The following is a 17,392-nucleotide window of genomic DNA, read 5'->3' as shown; positions in this document are numbered from 1 at the left end:
CTGTTGTGTAGTATTTATACAACACACAAACATTGTGGATAGCCATTTGAAAAAAATAGAACGTCATTTTCTTCATCCATTTGTAACTTTTTTCATTTGTTTGTGAAATGATAATACTTGACCATTTGGTCAAAGTGATCAACACCTTTCATGTTTGTATTGTAGTCACAGATTGCATTTGGCTTCCTCACAGTGACCTGTTGCACTGAAGATGTTCCATCAGGCGTCCGTACTTGTTTTCTTCGTTCAACTTCTTGTGTATCTGCATTGTGGCAAGTTGTTATGAGTGAAACAACTCGCTTATCTTTCCACAAAATTATAAAAGTATTTTCCTTCCATTGGAATAAAGATTTATCTACTGGCATTTTACCCTTTGCTTGGATCTAAAGGGTTTTAGGTGCACCACATTACATTCTGATAGTACCACAAGTGTATACCCCTTCAAGCAGCAATTCACTCAATCGAACCGAATTATAATAGTTGTCCATATATAAATGGTAACCTCTGTTCTTCAATGGTTCAATCAAGCCCATTACCATTTCTATTGTCATCTTCCCAATTCCTGCATAAATTTCAAAATCAAAGATGTAACCAGTCTTGGATTCAGCTAGCATGTAGTTTTATTCCATATTTATCAGGTATATTGGGATTATAAGACTTGAAAGCTAGACGGCCCCGCCATGCCATTGTGCCTTCATCCAAACTCAAATTTTTCTGAGGAATGTATGTTTTGAATTTCTGTGTGAGATATTGCATGACAGATCGAACTTTGATTAGTCTGTCTGGAGTCTTTAAGTGTCACTGGTTCCCATATCTTGTTTGTGGTGGTCCTAGTACGTACATTGCTTTGGGAAGCATACAAATTAGTCTCATAGGTCGTATATTTCAGCAAGCTTTGAATAAGAAATAATTGAATAAAACCCAAAGGAGTACAAGGTACAGGAACAGTCAAGCCTGGTATTACTGTAAAACTGTCTACAAAGGGTGGAGTATTGTCAGTAGACCAGCCTTCATCAGAACCTGTTGGTGGTGTACGTGTGGTAGACTTGGTACGAGTTCCAGTACCTCGCCGTGCACGTATGGCAGTCTGAACCTCAGAATCGTCACTTCCATCACTATCAAAATCCTCTTCTGCTGTTTACGTTTCAGTGAAATCACTACCTACATCACTATCAGTATCATCAAGACTTTCGTCATCAGATAACTCAGATAAATCATCAAATACAGTCTGGAATGTAGAGGGTGAGAGTCTCACTGTTCTGTACTTTTGCTGTACACTACTTAGCTTCTCTTTCTGACACGTTTCTTTCCTGGAATGGCTCTGTTCTTGATCAATATCCATCATGGAGTAAGTGCAGATTGTATCTAAAGCCGCACTAAGAAATATAGCCACGGAAAATAGCCAAAATGTTCACACGTTTGTGATGCGAGGGGAGGCAGGACCGGTCATGAGCATGGAGCAAAACCAATGGGCCTACAGCGTGGGTCGCGCCACCTAGGTGCCACATGGCCTAGCAAGGAAAAGGGGAAGACGATGGCATGCGGTTTAAAATCAATCCCCCAAAAATCGGATAAAAACCTGATTTTTAGCATATATATTACTTTTTGACGCAATACTGCGTCATTACCGGACATTCGCACTACTAAATTTTTGATGCAATGCTGTGTCATTACCGGACAAAAGTGGTAAAATGGTAGCAGGATTTTTTCATAGATCAAGGTAAACTCCATTACATACACAGAACATTATTATATCCATATTTGCATCATACATGTAAAACTCGGACAATAATTATTTAAATTGCCATACAATAATGCCCACATTCCCCTAGAAACATTTATGACAACCACATTCACCTAGTAAGGTAATAATGAAATGGTAGCAGGATTTTTTTCATGGGTCAAGGTAAACTTCATTATATTCACGGAGCAACCCATCCTCCTAATAGAGAGTTGCATTTTGATGCATACCCTACCTAAAGCCAAAAATCATTGTATTGTACTTGTACTAGAAAATGGTAGCGGCTTGCAAAATATACATACTTTCTCATTTTCTTCTGTTTTGGGTAGATTAGGAGAGGGTCCTTTAGTATGACAGTTTCTTGGCTATGGGAAACCTTAGGAGGACGGGCTGCACAGAAAGCAATTATATCCTTATTTGCATCATACATGTGAAATCCAGACAATAATTGTTAAAATTGTCATATGATGATAACTTCATTACCCCATGAGTCAACATATAAAGATAACCGCTGTCCAACGGTTAATGTTCTTTTAACATGCATGATTAAACAGCCATTTGCATGTCTTTGAATTTGGCTTTCTTCATCAGCTTTATTTAATTCCTTTCTCTGACATCAATGGTTGACAGCCATCACCTTTCAGAGCTATCTTCTCTGGCACTATTCAATGTACAGGCATACCTCAGAATAAGAGTTTAATCCGTTCCTGGAGACGCCTCGCCTTCCGAAAACTCGCATTCCGAAGTTAATTTCCCCATAAGAAATAGAGGGAAATGAATTAATCCGTTCCTGACTACCCCAAAAACCCCACATCAAACTAAATTTTTATACCTAATTTACCTAATTCATCTAAATAAACCTACAAAACTGTGTTCCAGTTATTACTTACCTTGCTGTCGAGTGCTGTAGGCGTATGGAAGATGGTGAGGAGGGGGGAGGAGGAGAGGAGTTACTGTTTGGAAGGGGAGTCCCCTTCCATAATCACATCACATAACCCCATGCCTTGTAACACTATGGATACCACTTCTCTTTCTAAATTTTTCAAACCAGCCCCTGCTTGCCTTAAACTCTTTCTTATCTGCATCACTCGTTGCAGGGGTATTCTTTAGAAGGTCTTCGTGCAACACCCTGGCTTTCTCACAAATAATGGCCTCCGAAACACTATCACCCCTCAACTCCTTGTCGTGTATCCAAATTAATAACAACTTTTCCACTTCTTCAAGTATTTGTGGTCTTTGTGCCGTTAATGTTCTTACTCCTTTTGCCACTTTAGCACCCATAATCTTATTTTTCTTCTTAAACACATATGCACTATATTAGGCCTAGGAAGGTTAAGTTAAATTAGTCTGTCTTTGTAACAAAGAGAAATAACCACACCAGAAATAAATACAGTTTTGATATTCCTAGAGTACGACTTAAACTAGAAATGCTCTACAAATCAAGGGACCCAGAATGTGGAATGACCTTCCCAACCATGTTAAAGACTGTACCTCTCTCAACCAGTTTAAGATAAAAACGAAGCACTACCTAATAAATTTCCTGTAACCTACCTTACCCCTCTATTGTCAACCCATGTCTAAGTATAGTGCATATTGTTGATGTGGCTTTGTTGTACTGCCTACAAAGTTCAACAACACGTGTACCGTTCTCATGCTTCCGAATGATCTCTTGTTTCTCCTCTATTGTCATCCTCACATGAGCTTTCTGGCCTTTATCCTTACCACTGGCTTTCTTGGGACCCATGGTGAGATATATAATAACAAATTGTATAGACAAATCACCAAAAATCCAACAAAACACTGAAAATCCGCGAGAAGAATTGATGTGGGGGTAGTCACTGAGCGCGAGACAATAATAAACTGAGGGGCGGCGGGGCGGAGGGGCGACGAACGCGCTAGGTCGGCTGTACGCGTATCAACAAACTCGCGCCCAAACTCGCCTCCCGAAGTAACCCTCGCCTTCTGAGACAAATTTTTGGAGTAAATACACCTCGCCTTCCGAAAACCTCGCATACAGGGACAATCGCATTCCGAGGTACCACTGTAGTTTTCTGCATGCAGCCCCTTCGGCTCCCTGGAGCTATCGGGCTAATATGCGATACATTAGGCCAGGGCTTTAGTCAATGAGTTCGGCCTACTGGGACCACGAGCCAGAACCTGGCCCCCCTCAGAGAGACATTGGGTGCAATGGTCCTGGAAAATTCCTGTGACTGAGGGTTTTTCCCCCTGCCATCGACCACGGTTAGGCACCCAGAAAGGTAGGCATAACAAAACAGACCCCACTTGGTAAGAAAATTGCAACCGAAAACAGAACAGAGAGGCAGAACGCTCACAATTTTTGAAGGAGTTTATCACCATCTATATGGTGATCAGGTGGCTTTGTTGATGGTGTCCCACCTGAGAGCTTTGTCTCGGCGACAGTATGTTTCCTGGTGTTCTTTTTGCCATTTTCTCTCTCTTCGTAGATTGTCTTCTATTTATGATCAGGTTGTCTTGTCCTTCCTTTCTTGGCTTTTTCAGGACCATCATTTGATGCCAAGTACTGCCGCCTCGTATTGTGTGACACTTACGTTCGGGGTGGATGTCACTTCTGCCCCATTCTATAAGCGTCCTCGTGCTTTGTTTCACCTCCGGCTTGCTCATACGCAGCCTGAGCCGTCCTGGTCCTTGGACAGAGTTCTCTAATTTCTCTTCTCTTAAGTTTGTAGTGGCCCCTTCGGTTCACTGTGGTTTTTCCAAGGCTCTCTTTCTGTTGGCATTGGCTTCTGGGGGTCGGATTAGCGAGTTTCATGCTCTCCTACAGAACAGGGGTTTCTGATCCTTCGGTCCTGGTAGTCGATGTTTATTTGCAGATTTCTTCTTTTCTGGAGAAGAACGAGATAGCTGCCTTCCGGAGGGGTCCTTAGGTCATTAATGCTTGGTTGATCAGGCTGGGGGTACATCATGTGTTGTGTTCGGTTGTGGCTCTTCGCCATTACCTGCGTGCCTTGGCTTCTGTGGCCGGGGATACGCTTTAGGTTGAAATGGTTTCCCTCGTTCCCTGTTCCAGGGCTTGGGTCTCCCAGGTCATCCGCAGGGTTAAGTCTAGCCGGCCTGTGATCTATTCTCGTGTCCATTATGTTCGTAAGTTGCTGCGTTGATTGCTGTCTTCAGCAACATGTCTTGGGCTGATGTTGGGCATGGGGATTTTGGAGATTGAACAGGGTCCTGGCTCGATGTTATTTGGTCAACGTTTCTTGTCCAGCTTGTTCTTGTGTCGCTTTGGGCCACAGGTTGCAGCCAGTTGTCTCGATTTTGAGTCGACTTTGTTTTGGGACGCCTACTTTTTTGAGTGCCAAACCCGGTCAATAGCAGACATAGAATGCTTCCAACCACATAAAAGGTTTCTGTAGGCTGTTGCTCCTTATGCCTCTCTGAGGGGGCAAAGTTCTGGCTCGTGGTTCCCGGTAGGCATAGAACTCCAGTCGAATTGACTGATGCCATAGCCTAATACATACGGTATATATCAGCCCGATAAGCTCCGAGAAGCTGGAGAGGCTCTCCACAGAAAAAATCAGCTTTAGATATGTCTGCTAATTTTAAGTACTTAATGGGAACAGTTTAACCTTAATTCAAACACAGCTTACCGAACATCTGGGACCTGCGTGAGGTGTTTGTTGCCTTGCTCTATCAATTCCCAAAGCCGTCCAGGAGTCCCAATGACAATGTCGGGACCACGGCGAAGCAAACGTTCCTGCTTTTCATGCGACACACCACCCATAATCACAGCTGTTTGAATGTCAGTATGGACCAGTACTGCTGCTAAATGGCTTTTGATCTAAAATGAGATACAATATTATATTTTGATGTGATTCTCAGTGGTACACTTCCAATATTCAAGTATTCAAATATAAGATAGATAATATGTTATGGAACAAGTTATCAAGGAATAATTGCACTGTTGTTACTGTTACTATGATAAATGTCAATTTAGACACCCAACCCCTACATTATTATGATGCACTGTCTGCATATCAATAAAATATAGCTATATAAAAAAGTGTAAACAGAGAACTTTATGCAAATACTATACTTGAATAGCAAGTTCCCGAGTCGGTGTTACAATGAGTGCTCTAAGTGGCTTCTGGGGTTCCTCATTACTTTTGGTAGCCACATTTTCATCAAGAAAGTCAAAATCAACATCATCTATAACTTTTACACATCCGAAACTTGTGTTATCTTCATCTGCCTTTTCAGAAGTCGTATCACTGTGAGCATCACTTTCAAAATCATCGTCACTTTCATTGTCAAAACTTCCCTCTTGAACTTCTTTATTATCTGCATCTAAAATATCATCATCATCATCATCATCATCAATAGATTCTGAACTTGCACTATTCTCTAAGGTAGCAACATCGTGCACTTGAGCACCATGCTCAGACTCAAGATCACTATTTTCCACACCGCTATCCCCAGCCTCGTCATGTAGGCACTCTGCTTCGTGCTTTTTATCCACAAGGATGCCATGTATAATGGGAATTCCAAAAGCGAGAGTTTTCCCACTCCCAGTCTCAGCAGCTCCAATGATATCCATGCGACCTTTGATTGCAGCGGGGAGCACAAGTTTCTGAAAGAACACAAAACTCTGGTCAACTATGTAAACTTTTAATTTTAACTGTACAGTACATATACTATAGTTATTCAATATACACAAAAACATTATAAGAGACTGTAGCAACTACATTATAAATAATGTAGCAGCTACTTAAATATTCCAGGAATTCCAATTACTACAAATGACATCTGCACATATTTTCCAAAGAATTCCACATAATACTACAAATGATATCACACAGTTTCCCATCAGCCAATTAATGAGCAGCCTTCCTCTAAACCAAGTCATGTGGATAGGGATATAAGGCTGTCTAACCCCAGCATCAGGGTAGTCTCAACATAGATGAGCCAGAAGCATCACCACCTCTGATCTAACTCAGCCGACAGCCTCACATCATAGCAGCCAGCAGCATCCCCTTGTACCAGTGTTGATTCCACCAACCATGACCGGTCTCTGCTGCCACCAGTATTCAAGAGCAGCACTTTACAGTTCACCATATTATGACACTGTTGTACCATGCATCAACTACTGTTGTAACCATTTACATCAAATATATATCTAGTTACTGTATTTTGTGTCCATTGTCCATCCTGTCATAATGTTACAAACATTTAAATCATTTATTAGCACATTTCTTATTATGCAAATAGTTAATCATATAACATCATAAAGGTCTTCACTTGATATCACACAATAATTTCAGCAAATGCTATTGACTTGCTTTGGGTTTTAGTTTGGCCAAATTTATCTTTTATAACAGATCAAATCAATGGATGAAAACCAAGGTGTTCAGATACATTGCAAGTAAATATTGTTTCCCAGTCATGTAGCAGTCCCCATGGCATAGTGGTAAGACACTTGCTAGACGCTTCGCGTGCGCTTTAGATTGGGTTCGTATCCTGGCCAGGGAGGATTGACATGGCGCCAATTCTTAACTGTAGCCTCTGTTCACCCAGCAGTGAATGGGTACCTGGTTGTTAAACGATTTGGTGGGTCGTTTTCCGGGGAAAATTAGGATAAAGGACCTGCCTGAAATGCTATGCATGCTAGTGGCTTTACAAGAATATAAGAACTCTTGTATATATAAATAAAAATGAAAAAATGTACAGAAAGCATGTAGTCTTAATGAGAACCCTCTAGGCCAATGACTGACCTTAACCAAGAGGCAACACAACAGATACCTAACTCCCGGGTACCTATGTTTACTACTAGTTGATGAGAGGCATCAAGTGAAAGGAAATGTGCCCAAAAGTTTCATTGAATTGTCAATTGTCAAAGAATTGTCACAACCCCATTGTGACAATTCCATTGGTTCCTTAAGAACCAATAAACATTAAAATGGTATTAATACGCAACGTAGCATGGTATGTCCGTGTGCTTTGGTGGGATTTTCAACTGATGTGAATAGAACTTGGTTGTGGAGTACTAGTGCTTGTGCTCTCGTGTGACTGGTTGCTGGTTTCATGTTATACACATTATGAAAGTTTCTAGGTGTCTACCCTTGTGTCATTCATATGTTAAAAGACCATACAACTAAACAAATGTCACACAGGATCCAAATGAAGTCTTATGTCCTGGATGGAGCAGAACTTGCCTAAGGAAGAAACCAAGTGGTTTAAGCTAAGAAATCCCACCTCAAATTAATAATGAATGCATCACTAATTGCCAGTTGGAGTAGACTGCTTTGTTTACACTAATGTAGTTACTCCAACAACACTTCTTACAAGTGATGTGTTGCTAAAATCACCACATACACATATAAATGATATTCATAGTTCAAGTTGCTAAGCTAATGACACTACAAAAAGTCATTTAGTAAGAAAACTGATTTAATCATGGGAAAATGAACAATAATTATTTATTACCTGAATCTCTGTGGGTTGGCTGAAGCCTAATTCAGCCAGGGCTTGCAACACAGGTGGGGGAACGAAGACTTTCTCCCAGGCAGACACATCCACTTTCTGTATAGTACCTTTTTTTCCCCCATGGAATGTGGCACTGTCATAGCGTGCTTTCTTAGCTGGAGTAGCTTCCAATCCTGTCTTATGCTGCTTTTTTCTTTTATTTTTCTTAACTGCTGAAAGTCCAACCTCCTGGTCTGGAAGGTTCTCAATATTCTCTTCACTTGGAATTTCATTCATACATTCATTTTGGTCAGTTTCTTTATCGCCCAAATCTGAAGCCTTCTTTTTCTTTTTCTTCTTCTTCTTCTTCTTCTTCTTTTCCTTTTTAGTTTGGCTACCCAATTCAGATTCAATATTCAATTCTTTCACTTCTGCCACTTTCTTGTTTTTCTTCTGAAATTAATGTTTTACAATTACTGAAGTGCAGCATCAACAAATAAGCAAACATATACACATATACTGATATATACACATATATATATATATATATATATATATATATATATATATATATATATATATATATATATATATATATATATATATATATATATATATATATATATATATATATATATATATATATATATATATATATATATATATATATATATATATATATATATATATATATATATATATATATATATATATATATATATATATATATATATATATATATATATATATATATATATATATATATATATATATATATATATATATATATATATATATATATATATATATATATATATATATATATATATATATATATATATATATATATATATATATATATATATATATATATATATATATATATATATATATATATATATATATATATATATATATATATATATATATATATATATATATATATAATGTTGTACCTAGTAGCCAGAACGTCGTACTCGGCCTGCTATGCAAGACCCGATTTGCCTAATAAGCCAAGTTTTCCTGAATTAATATATTTTCTCTAATTTTTTTCTTATGAAATGATAAAGCTACCCATTTCATTATGTATGAGGTCAATTTTTTTCTATTGGAGTTAAAATTAACGTAGATATATGACCGAACCTAACCAACCCTACCTAACCTAACCTAACCTATCTTTATAGGTTAGGTTAGGTAGTCGAAAAAGTTAGGTTAGGTAGGTTAGGTAGTCGAAAAACAATTAATTCATGAAAACTTGGCTTATTAGGCAAATCGGGCCGTGCATAGTAGGCTGAGAAGTGCGTTTTGGCTACTAGGTACGACATATATATATTTATTTATATATATATATATATATATATATATATATATATATATATATATATATATATATATATATATATATATATATATATATATATATATATATATATATATATATATATATATATATATATATATATATATACACATATATATACACATATATATATAAAATCACTACTACTATTATCCTGTTTCCCCCATTTTCATAGAGTGAAGAGATATAATTTGGGAAGAAATAGGAAATGAGGAAGGTAAAGACGATTAAGAATACCCAAAACAATATCCCGTCCTTTTGTTATATTTTCTAGATAATATACTGCAGCAACATAACATCAGCACAATTAAATTCAATAAATACATCTGTAGCAACATGCCCCCTTCATACATCAACATGTGAACTGCTTTCCATTAATTGTAATTTATAAAACATCAAACATTCACTCTCTTACCAAATTGAGTCCATTTAGAAATATTTCTTATGAATCTTTCATACACAGTTTACACACATACAATTCCCACTTCCTCACACACTCACTAACCATATCTATCCATCTTCTTTGTATCCTTCCACTTACACCACATTCAAATTCCTTTAAATACTTTCCCTAAACCATTCAAAATGACTGAATCATCTTCACAGATCCACCTAATTCTCTCTGCCACTTTTAATATTTTCTTCATACTGTACACTGCAACCCTGAAGTAACCAATCATATTAAAATAGAACCTTAGTGAACCAAAAGAATATGGTTAGTGGAACAACCTCGGACAGGTTATGTACCAGAGCTTCTTCATACAACAGGTAGCTTGGCATAGGCCTACCTACATATATACAGCATTAATATAAAATACAAAATAGTGCTTTATTATATTTGTACATTTATTACAGGTTAAATAATACAGTGTGTATGTGACACATATGTGATGTAACCATGCTGAAACTGGATGCATCCCAACCATGTGCTTTTCCATCTATGTTCGTGTGGTGTGATGTCAAGGTTATTTTAAAAATTTTCTTTGATTATTTCATTACTTGCAAGTAGAAAATATGTCTACCGGCAGTAGTTGTCAAGCTAGAGCAATTAGGAGCAAGAAAATGTCCACACACATACAAAAAGGTAAATTAAGTTGAGAAACGTGAGCACGGCTGAGGGTGTAGTGTGATGGGAAGAGGTGCTTAGTTTTGGCACTACAGTAGTACAGTTTAAGGTGAATTTATGAGGCATATTTCCCTGGGCCAAATTGTGAACTGCCATTCTGGGCAATTATTATTATTATTATAATACAATGGGGCCTCGACTTACGATACTAATTCGTTCCCAGAGACGGATCGTAAGTCGAAGCGATTTTTCCCATAAGAAATAAAGGGATTTGAATTAATCCGTTCTCCACCCTCAAAAATATTAACATACAAATACATTTTGTACTGAATACAATGCTTTTTCTAACTACAATACAGTACCTAAGTTTATCTTACCTTTATGGAGGGCTCTTGATGACATATGGAAGATGGTGATAAGGGGGGAGGAGAGTTGTTACTGTTTGAAAGGGAAGTCCCCTTCCATTATCACATCAGGCAGTGATGTTTTCTCTGGGGTACTCTCTCTCCTACGTTTTGCCTGAATACCACTAGGACCTGGTTGTGGTTCAGTACTTGTTTGTCTCACTACAAATTTGTCAAGAGACATTTGTTTTTCCCTTCGTTTTAACATTTGTCTGTAATGATGCATCACTTTAGCGCCCATAATGTCCTTTTTCTTAGCCTGTATGGTGGATATCGTTGACTGAGATTTCTTGTACTGCCTAGCCAGTCCAACAACCCGCACACCATCTTCATATTTACGAATGATCTCTTGTTTCTGCTCTATGATCATCCTTACATGGGATCTCATATGTTGAGCCTTACCACTGACTTTCCTGGGACTCATGGCGTGATATATAATAATTACTTTAATGTTCAAAATGCAAAAAAAACACCACAAAAGCGAAATTTCTTATAGGCGCAATCGTCACTAAGCGGGCAGCTGTAGTAAACTGAGGCAGGTCGGCCGCGTGACCGGGAACCACGCGCTCGGTCGACCCGAACGTATACCAACAAATATCGTAAGTCGACGACACCATCGGAGGTCGAGTTGCATTTTTCGATGAAATTTACATCGTAACTTGAAATTATCTTAAGTATGGGCAATCGTAAGTCGAGGTGCCACTGTATATAAATAATATTATTATTGTTAATGAGAAAATCCACAGGAGCCATAATGAGGATTCTAACCTATGCGCTGGGTATTCCCAGTGCATAGGTTTGAATCCTCATCACGGCTAATGTGAATTTTCTCATTGATATATCATGATAATGTGATTTCTCTGTGTAATATTTATAATGCAATATCTGTAAGGTAATATCAAATTACTCACTAGTTTAATAGCTGCCATTAGAACTGAAAACTTGTATCAATCTTGGATCTAAAGAATACAAAATACTACCATAACTTCTTACCTTGACAATTTTTCCATCTTCCCAAACTTCTTTCTTCACTGGTCCCCGCTTGGATAATTTCATAAGTGTACATGATGTAATTTCCTCAAAGCCCGCCAAGCCCTCAAATTCATGTGAAGTTGAAACAGGTGCAGAAAGTAATGATGAATTTCCTGCTGCACCACTTTTCTTTGCTGCCTTACCTCTGTTCTTCCCCATTTTCTAACTGCTGGCCTGTGAAGGAAAATAAAAAGTTATGAAAAAGTTGTATAAACATCAAATAGCAACAGACAAATAAATCCAGGAGTATACCTGGAAGTGGTCTTGAAAGTTCTTCTATTCCCAGAGCCCGACCTGAGGCTCAGGCACTCGGGCTCGAGTGTTTAACCCTAACCTAACCTAACCGACGCTTGGATCGTCGACTTGATTTGTGTCCCAGCTCTTTATTTTCGTCTAATTTCTTTATAAAAATATACTTTTTCAGATTAAAATTATGTTTTTTCGTGTTGTACATTCAGCACCAACATTATAATGAGTAAATAAATCATATTTATTCATTACTAACGTATTGCCAGGAAGCGTTGTGAAGCTTGTGTAGCTTGTGGTAATTAGACGGACCGTACCTAGGTTCCCTTCTAGGGATGGTCAGTAGTTGGCCTAGAAAATGAGGGGAAGGGGCGGGTGGACCTCAATATGCCTACGTACAGACTTTCTGTCCCCGATAACAGTAATTTTAACGAAATCGTTTTAACAATTAGAAATACATTCAAAACGATGCAGAGTTTGAACGAGTACACGCTAATCTCTTTGACAGCTGCAGTTGTATGCGGTCAATAGTGCTGGCGAAGACTAACCTCACCTTCTCTGTGATACCTATTGTTTGAACTGGTTGATTATTATGGATATTAAGAGCGCACTCTGTGAACATTAGTGTTGTTCTTGCACATTAGCGTGTAAGGCCCTCCATCTTCCAGGCAGCCGGAGTCGACCAATGTTTACCTCCAGCACCACATGGCACACACATTCACATCCACTAAAATCCCCAGGACTTAAAAATAATTATAATAACACCAATCACAATACTAATAATATTTTATTTATGGGAAAATTACAGAGGATTTGATAATAGTGATTACATTGTACATTTTTGTTGTTTGTTAGTAAAATACCAATCACGCACAGCGGTTCACTTTTTGATCTAAGCCCCTTTTGTTTTATTATTAACAAACTTAGTTGAGTAATAGGGTAGCAGTACACCCTATAATATCAGGGATTAGAGAGTATAGATCAAGAGCTACCTATAAGTTCATCTAATATCCTCATTTCATCACAGCCACCCTCCTGCGGTCCATAGAATTACCCAAATCGGCCCAAATCGGCCCAAAACTACACAAATCGTCCTAGCATTACGTAAGTAATGAAGAAATATGGTATATTTACTTAATATAATGTTGGTGCTACACGTAGAACATGATCAAACCTATTTTTACTCTGAAATAATCTAATTTCATAAAGAAATGAGACGTAAATATGTGAGAGGTGACGCCATAGGAAGTCGACGGTCCAAGCGACAATTGTGTGGAGCAACTTATCCAAGATATATGGTCACCTGGAGAGTGTTTGCTGCCATATCAGCCTCCTGTACACAGTGATCCAGTCGTCGCATTTCATGGCTCAAATTGTCGCAAATTTAATTGGTGATATTAAGAAGTAGAATGTGTATTTATATAATATCTTTCATAAACAGCCACTAAATCTTTAATATTTATTAAACAAAACGTGTCTGGAAGTTAAATCAACTCCACAGGACAATAAATTTGTTATATAGATACTAGCGTTATTCGTTGGTATGCGTTCGCAATTTAAACTGCTCATGTCCTTTTCGTTCATTCAACACCGAACCCTACACAACCATGCACAACTCAAAGTCCAACAAGTCACACCCCCGGAGTAATGCAATCGGAACCTGACAAGTTGTGTAACCGGAGCCCGCCCAGTTGTGTAACCGAAGCTTGACCAGTTGTGTAACCGGAGCCCGACCAGTTGTGTAACTGCAAGCCTAACATGAACGAACCAAACAAACAACCTCTGGATCACAACCATGCACGAACGGAAGCCCGACCATGCACAACCCAAAACTCAGGTGACACCCCCGGAGCCCGACCAGTTACTTAACCGGAGCCCGACCATTTATTTAACCGGAGCCCGACCAGTTATTAACCGGAGCCCGACCAGTTGTGTAACCTGAGCCCCACTAGTTGTGTAACCGGACCCCGACCAGTTGTGTAACCTTAAGCCTAGCAAGTATACATCTCATCCAACCCCCACAAAGCTAAACAGTCCCAGCTGAACACAACCAAACTCCATTCCTAGCTCGACCAAACGAAAATCTGCTTAGCCCTACCAAAAATCCTCCACTTGCCCTGAACACCAACTATTGACCCATAGCAAACAATTGAACTATATACAAAAGAAAGAAACCCGGATTACTAGCAAACATATAAACAGAGCCTTAGCAAACAAACCTGGAGCACTAGTGCACAAACAACCTCTGGATCACAACCATGCACGGACGGAAGCCCGACCATGCACAACCCATAGCCCAAGGGACACCCCCGGAGCCCGACCAGTTATTTAACCGGAGCCCGACCAGTTATTTAACCGGAGCCCGACCAGTTGTGTAACCGGAGCCCGACCAGTTATTTAACCGGAGCCCGACCAGTTATTAACTGGAGCCCGACCAGTTGTGTAACCTGAGCCCCACCAGTTGTGTAACCGGACCCCGACCAGTTGTGTAACCTTAAGCCTAGCAAGTATACATCTCATCCAACCCCCACCATTAAGCTAAACAGTCCCAGAGCACAACCAAACTCCATTCCTAGCTCGACCAAACAAAAATCTCCTTAGCCTTACATAAAACCCTCCACTTGTCCTAGAAACCAACTATGGAGCCATATCAAACAATTGAACTATATAAAAAAAAGAAACCCGAATTTCTAGCAAACATATAAACAAAGCCCTAGCAAACAAACCTGAAGCACTAGTACACAAACAACCACTGAAGCACAACCATGTACGAACCGGAGCACAACCATGTGCAACCCAAAGCCCAACAAGTCACACCCCTGGAGTTATGTAATCGGAGCCCGACCAGTTGTCTAACCACAAGCCTAGCATGAACGAACCAAACAAACAACCTCTGGATCACAACCATGCACGAACGGAAGCCCGACCATGCCCAAGTGACACCCCCGGAGCCCGACCAGTTATTTAACCGGAGCCCGACCAGTTATTTAACCAGAGCCCGACCAGTTATTTAACCGGAGCCCGACCAGTTATTTAACCGGAGCCCGACCAGTTGTGTAACCGAAGCTTGACCAGTTGTGTAACCAGACCCCGACCAGTTGTGTAACCGTAAGCCTAGCAAGTATACATCTCATCCAACCCCCATAAAGCTAAACAGTCCCAGAGCACAACCAAACTCCATTCCTAGCTCGACCAAACAAAAATCTGCTTAGAGCTACCTAAAACCCTCCACTTGTCCTAGAAACCAACTATGGAGCCATATCAAACAATTGAACTATACACAAAAAAAGAAACCCAAATTTCTAGCAAACAAACATAAAGCCCTTGCAAAGAAACAAAGCCCTAGCAAACAAACCTGGAGCACTAGTATACAAACAACCACTGAGCACAACCATGTACGAACAGGAGCACAACCATGTACGAACTGGAGCACAACCATGCACAACTCAAAGCCCAACAAGTCACACCCCCGGAGTAATGCAATCGGAACCCGACAAGTTGTGAACCCGACATATAAATTTTGACACTAGCTCTCCACATATGTCAGTTGCTTAATTTAGAACCTGTACTTGAGGTCGATCTCGAACCCATTGTTGATGTGACGACTTAGAATTAGAATTATTAATCTTACTTTTTCGGTCATATTTAATAATATATATATATATTATTAAATATAGTGACATATTAATAATATATAGTGACATTTAATAATATATATATATATTATTAAATATAGTGACATATTAATAATATATATATATATATATATATATATATATATATATATATATATATATATATATATATATATATATATATATATATATATATATATATATATATTATTAAATATGACCGAAAAAGTAAGATTAATAATTCTAATTCTAAGTCGTCACATCAACAATGGGTTCGAGATCGACCTCAAGTACAGGTTCTAAATTAAGCAACTGACATATGTGGAGAGCTAGTGTCAAAATTTATATGTCGTCCTGCACACCGCCCCCCATCCAGTGGGCAGCGGTGGGTAGGTTACAGTCACTTAGTTACTACCTACAGTTAGCAAACTGGGGATATTTGGCTAAAATTTCTGGTAGCAGATCATTTTGAATGAAATATTTACACATCGCTGGAACATTGGTTATAGAATTGTCTCTAGTCCTTTCCAGATATTCTAAATTCTAATTAGAATCTAAATTAGAATCTAATTAGAATCTAAATTATTCTAAACCTTTCCAGATATTCTAAAAAAAGCGAGAGTAACGCCTGTCCACAAATGTGGTGACCCCACAGATGTTAACAACTACAGACCTATATCAATCCTGCCAAACTTGTCAAAAATTTTTGAAAAACTTATATACAAGCAGCTTTACTCATATCTAGCCAAACTCAATATACTTAGCCCTTGCCAATATGGCTTCAGACCCAAAAAAAGCACTAACGATGCACTTATTAGTATGCTTAACTCGATTCATACAGCTCTTGATAAAAAGGAGCTCCCTGTTGGGTTATTTGTGGACCTGCGTAAAGCTTTTGATACTGTCAACCACCAAAACCTTCTTCTTAAATTACATCATTATGGAGTCAGAGGACACTCCCTACAATACCTCGAGTCCTACCTTACTGACAGGCTCCAATATGTTTCTGTGAATAATACAATTTCTCCCACCCTACCCATCAACATTGGTGTTCCTCAGGGCAGCATACTTGGCCCTCTCCTCTTTCTCATCTACATTAATGACCTTCCAAATGCCTCCCAACACCTCAAACCAATTCTATTTGCTGACGACACAACCTTCATTTACTCCAGTCCTGACCCTCTTGCTCTAAATGCCACAGTAAATACTGAGCTAAATAAAGTCCATCTTTGGCTAACTGCCAACAAACTCACCCTTAACATTGACAAAACCTTCTATATTCTGTTTGGCAATAAATCCTCTAGTCTTATAAATCTCAAAATAAACAATACCCAAATTTGTAACAAATTAGATGGCAAATTCCTTGGCATTCTCATTGACCACAAGCTGAATTTCCAGGGACACATTCTAAATATATCAAAAAAAGTTTCAAAAACTGTGGGCATTCTTTCTAAGATCAGATATTTTGTA

The 17,392-nt window shown here is 38.7% G+C and overlaps 1 protein-coding gene across 1 annotated transcript in view; it reads right to left on the bottom strand.

Annotated features, from left to right (window-relative positions):
• LOC138349936 (ATP-dependent RNA helicase DDX24-like) overlaps positions 1–13,003 on the bottom strand; it is a 38,371-nt gene extending 25,368 nt beyond the window's left edge. Inside the window, 5 exon segments of the mRNA XM_069299935.1 lie at positions 5,368–5,558; positions 5,814–6,347; positions 8,201–8,632; positions 12,003–12,215; positions 12,836–13,003. Coding sequence (XP_069156036.1) covers positions 5,368–5,558; positions 5,814–6,347; positions 8,201–8,632; positions 12,003–12,200 — 1,355 coding nt within the window. The 5' untranslated portion in view covers positions 12,201–12,215; positions 12,836–13,003.
• Positions 13,004–17,392: the final 4,389 nt, after the last annotated feature.

Source organism: Procambarus clarkii, chromosome 43 (assembly GCF_040958095.1).
Source record: "Procambarus clarkii isolate CNS0578487 chromosome 43, FALCON_Pclarkii_2.0, whole genome shotgun sequence".
Taxonomy (NCBI): domain Eukaryota; kingdom Metazoa; phylum Arthropoda; class Malacostraca; order Decapoda; family Cambaridae; genus Procambarus; species Procambarus clarkii.
The sequence above is the reverse complement of the archived record's forward strand: the minus strand, read 5'-3'. Positions and strand labels throughout refer to the sequence as shown.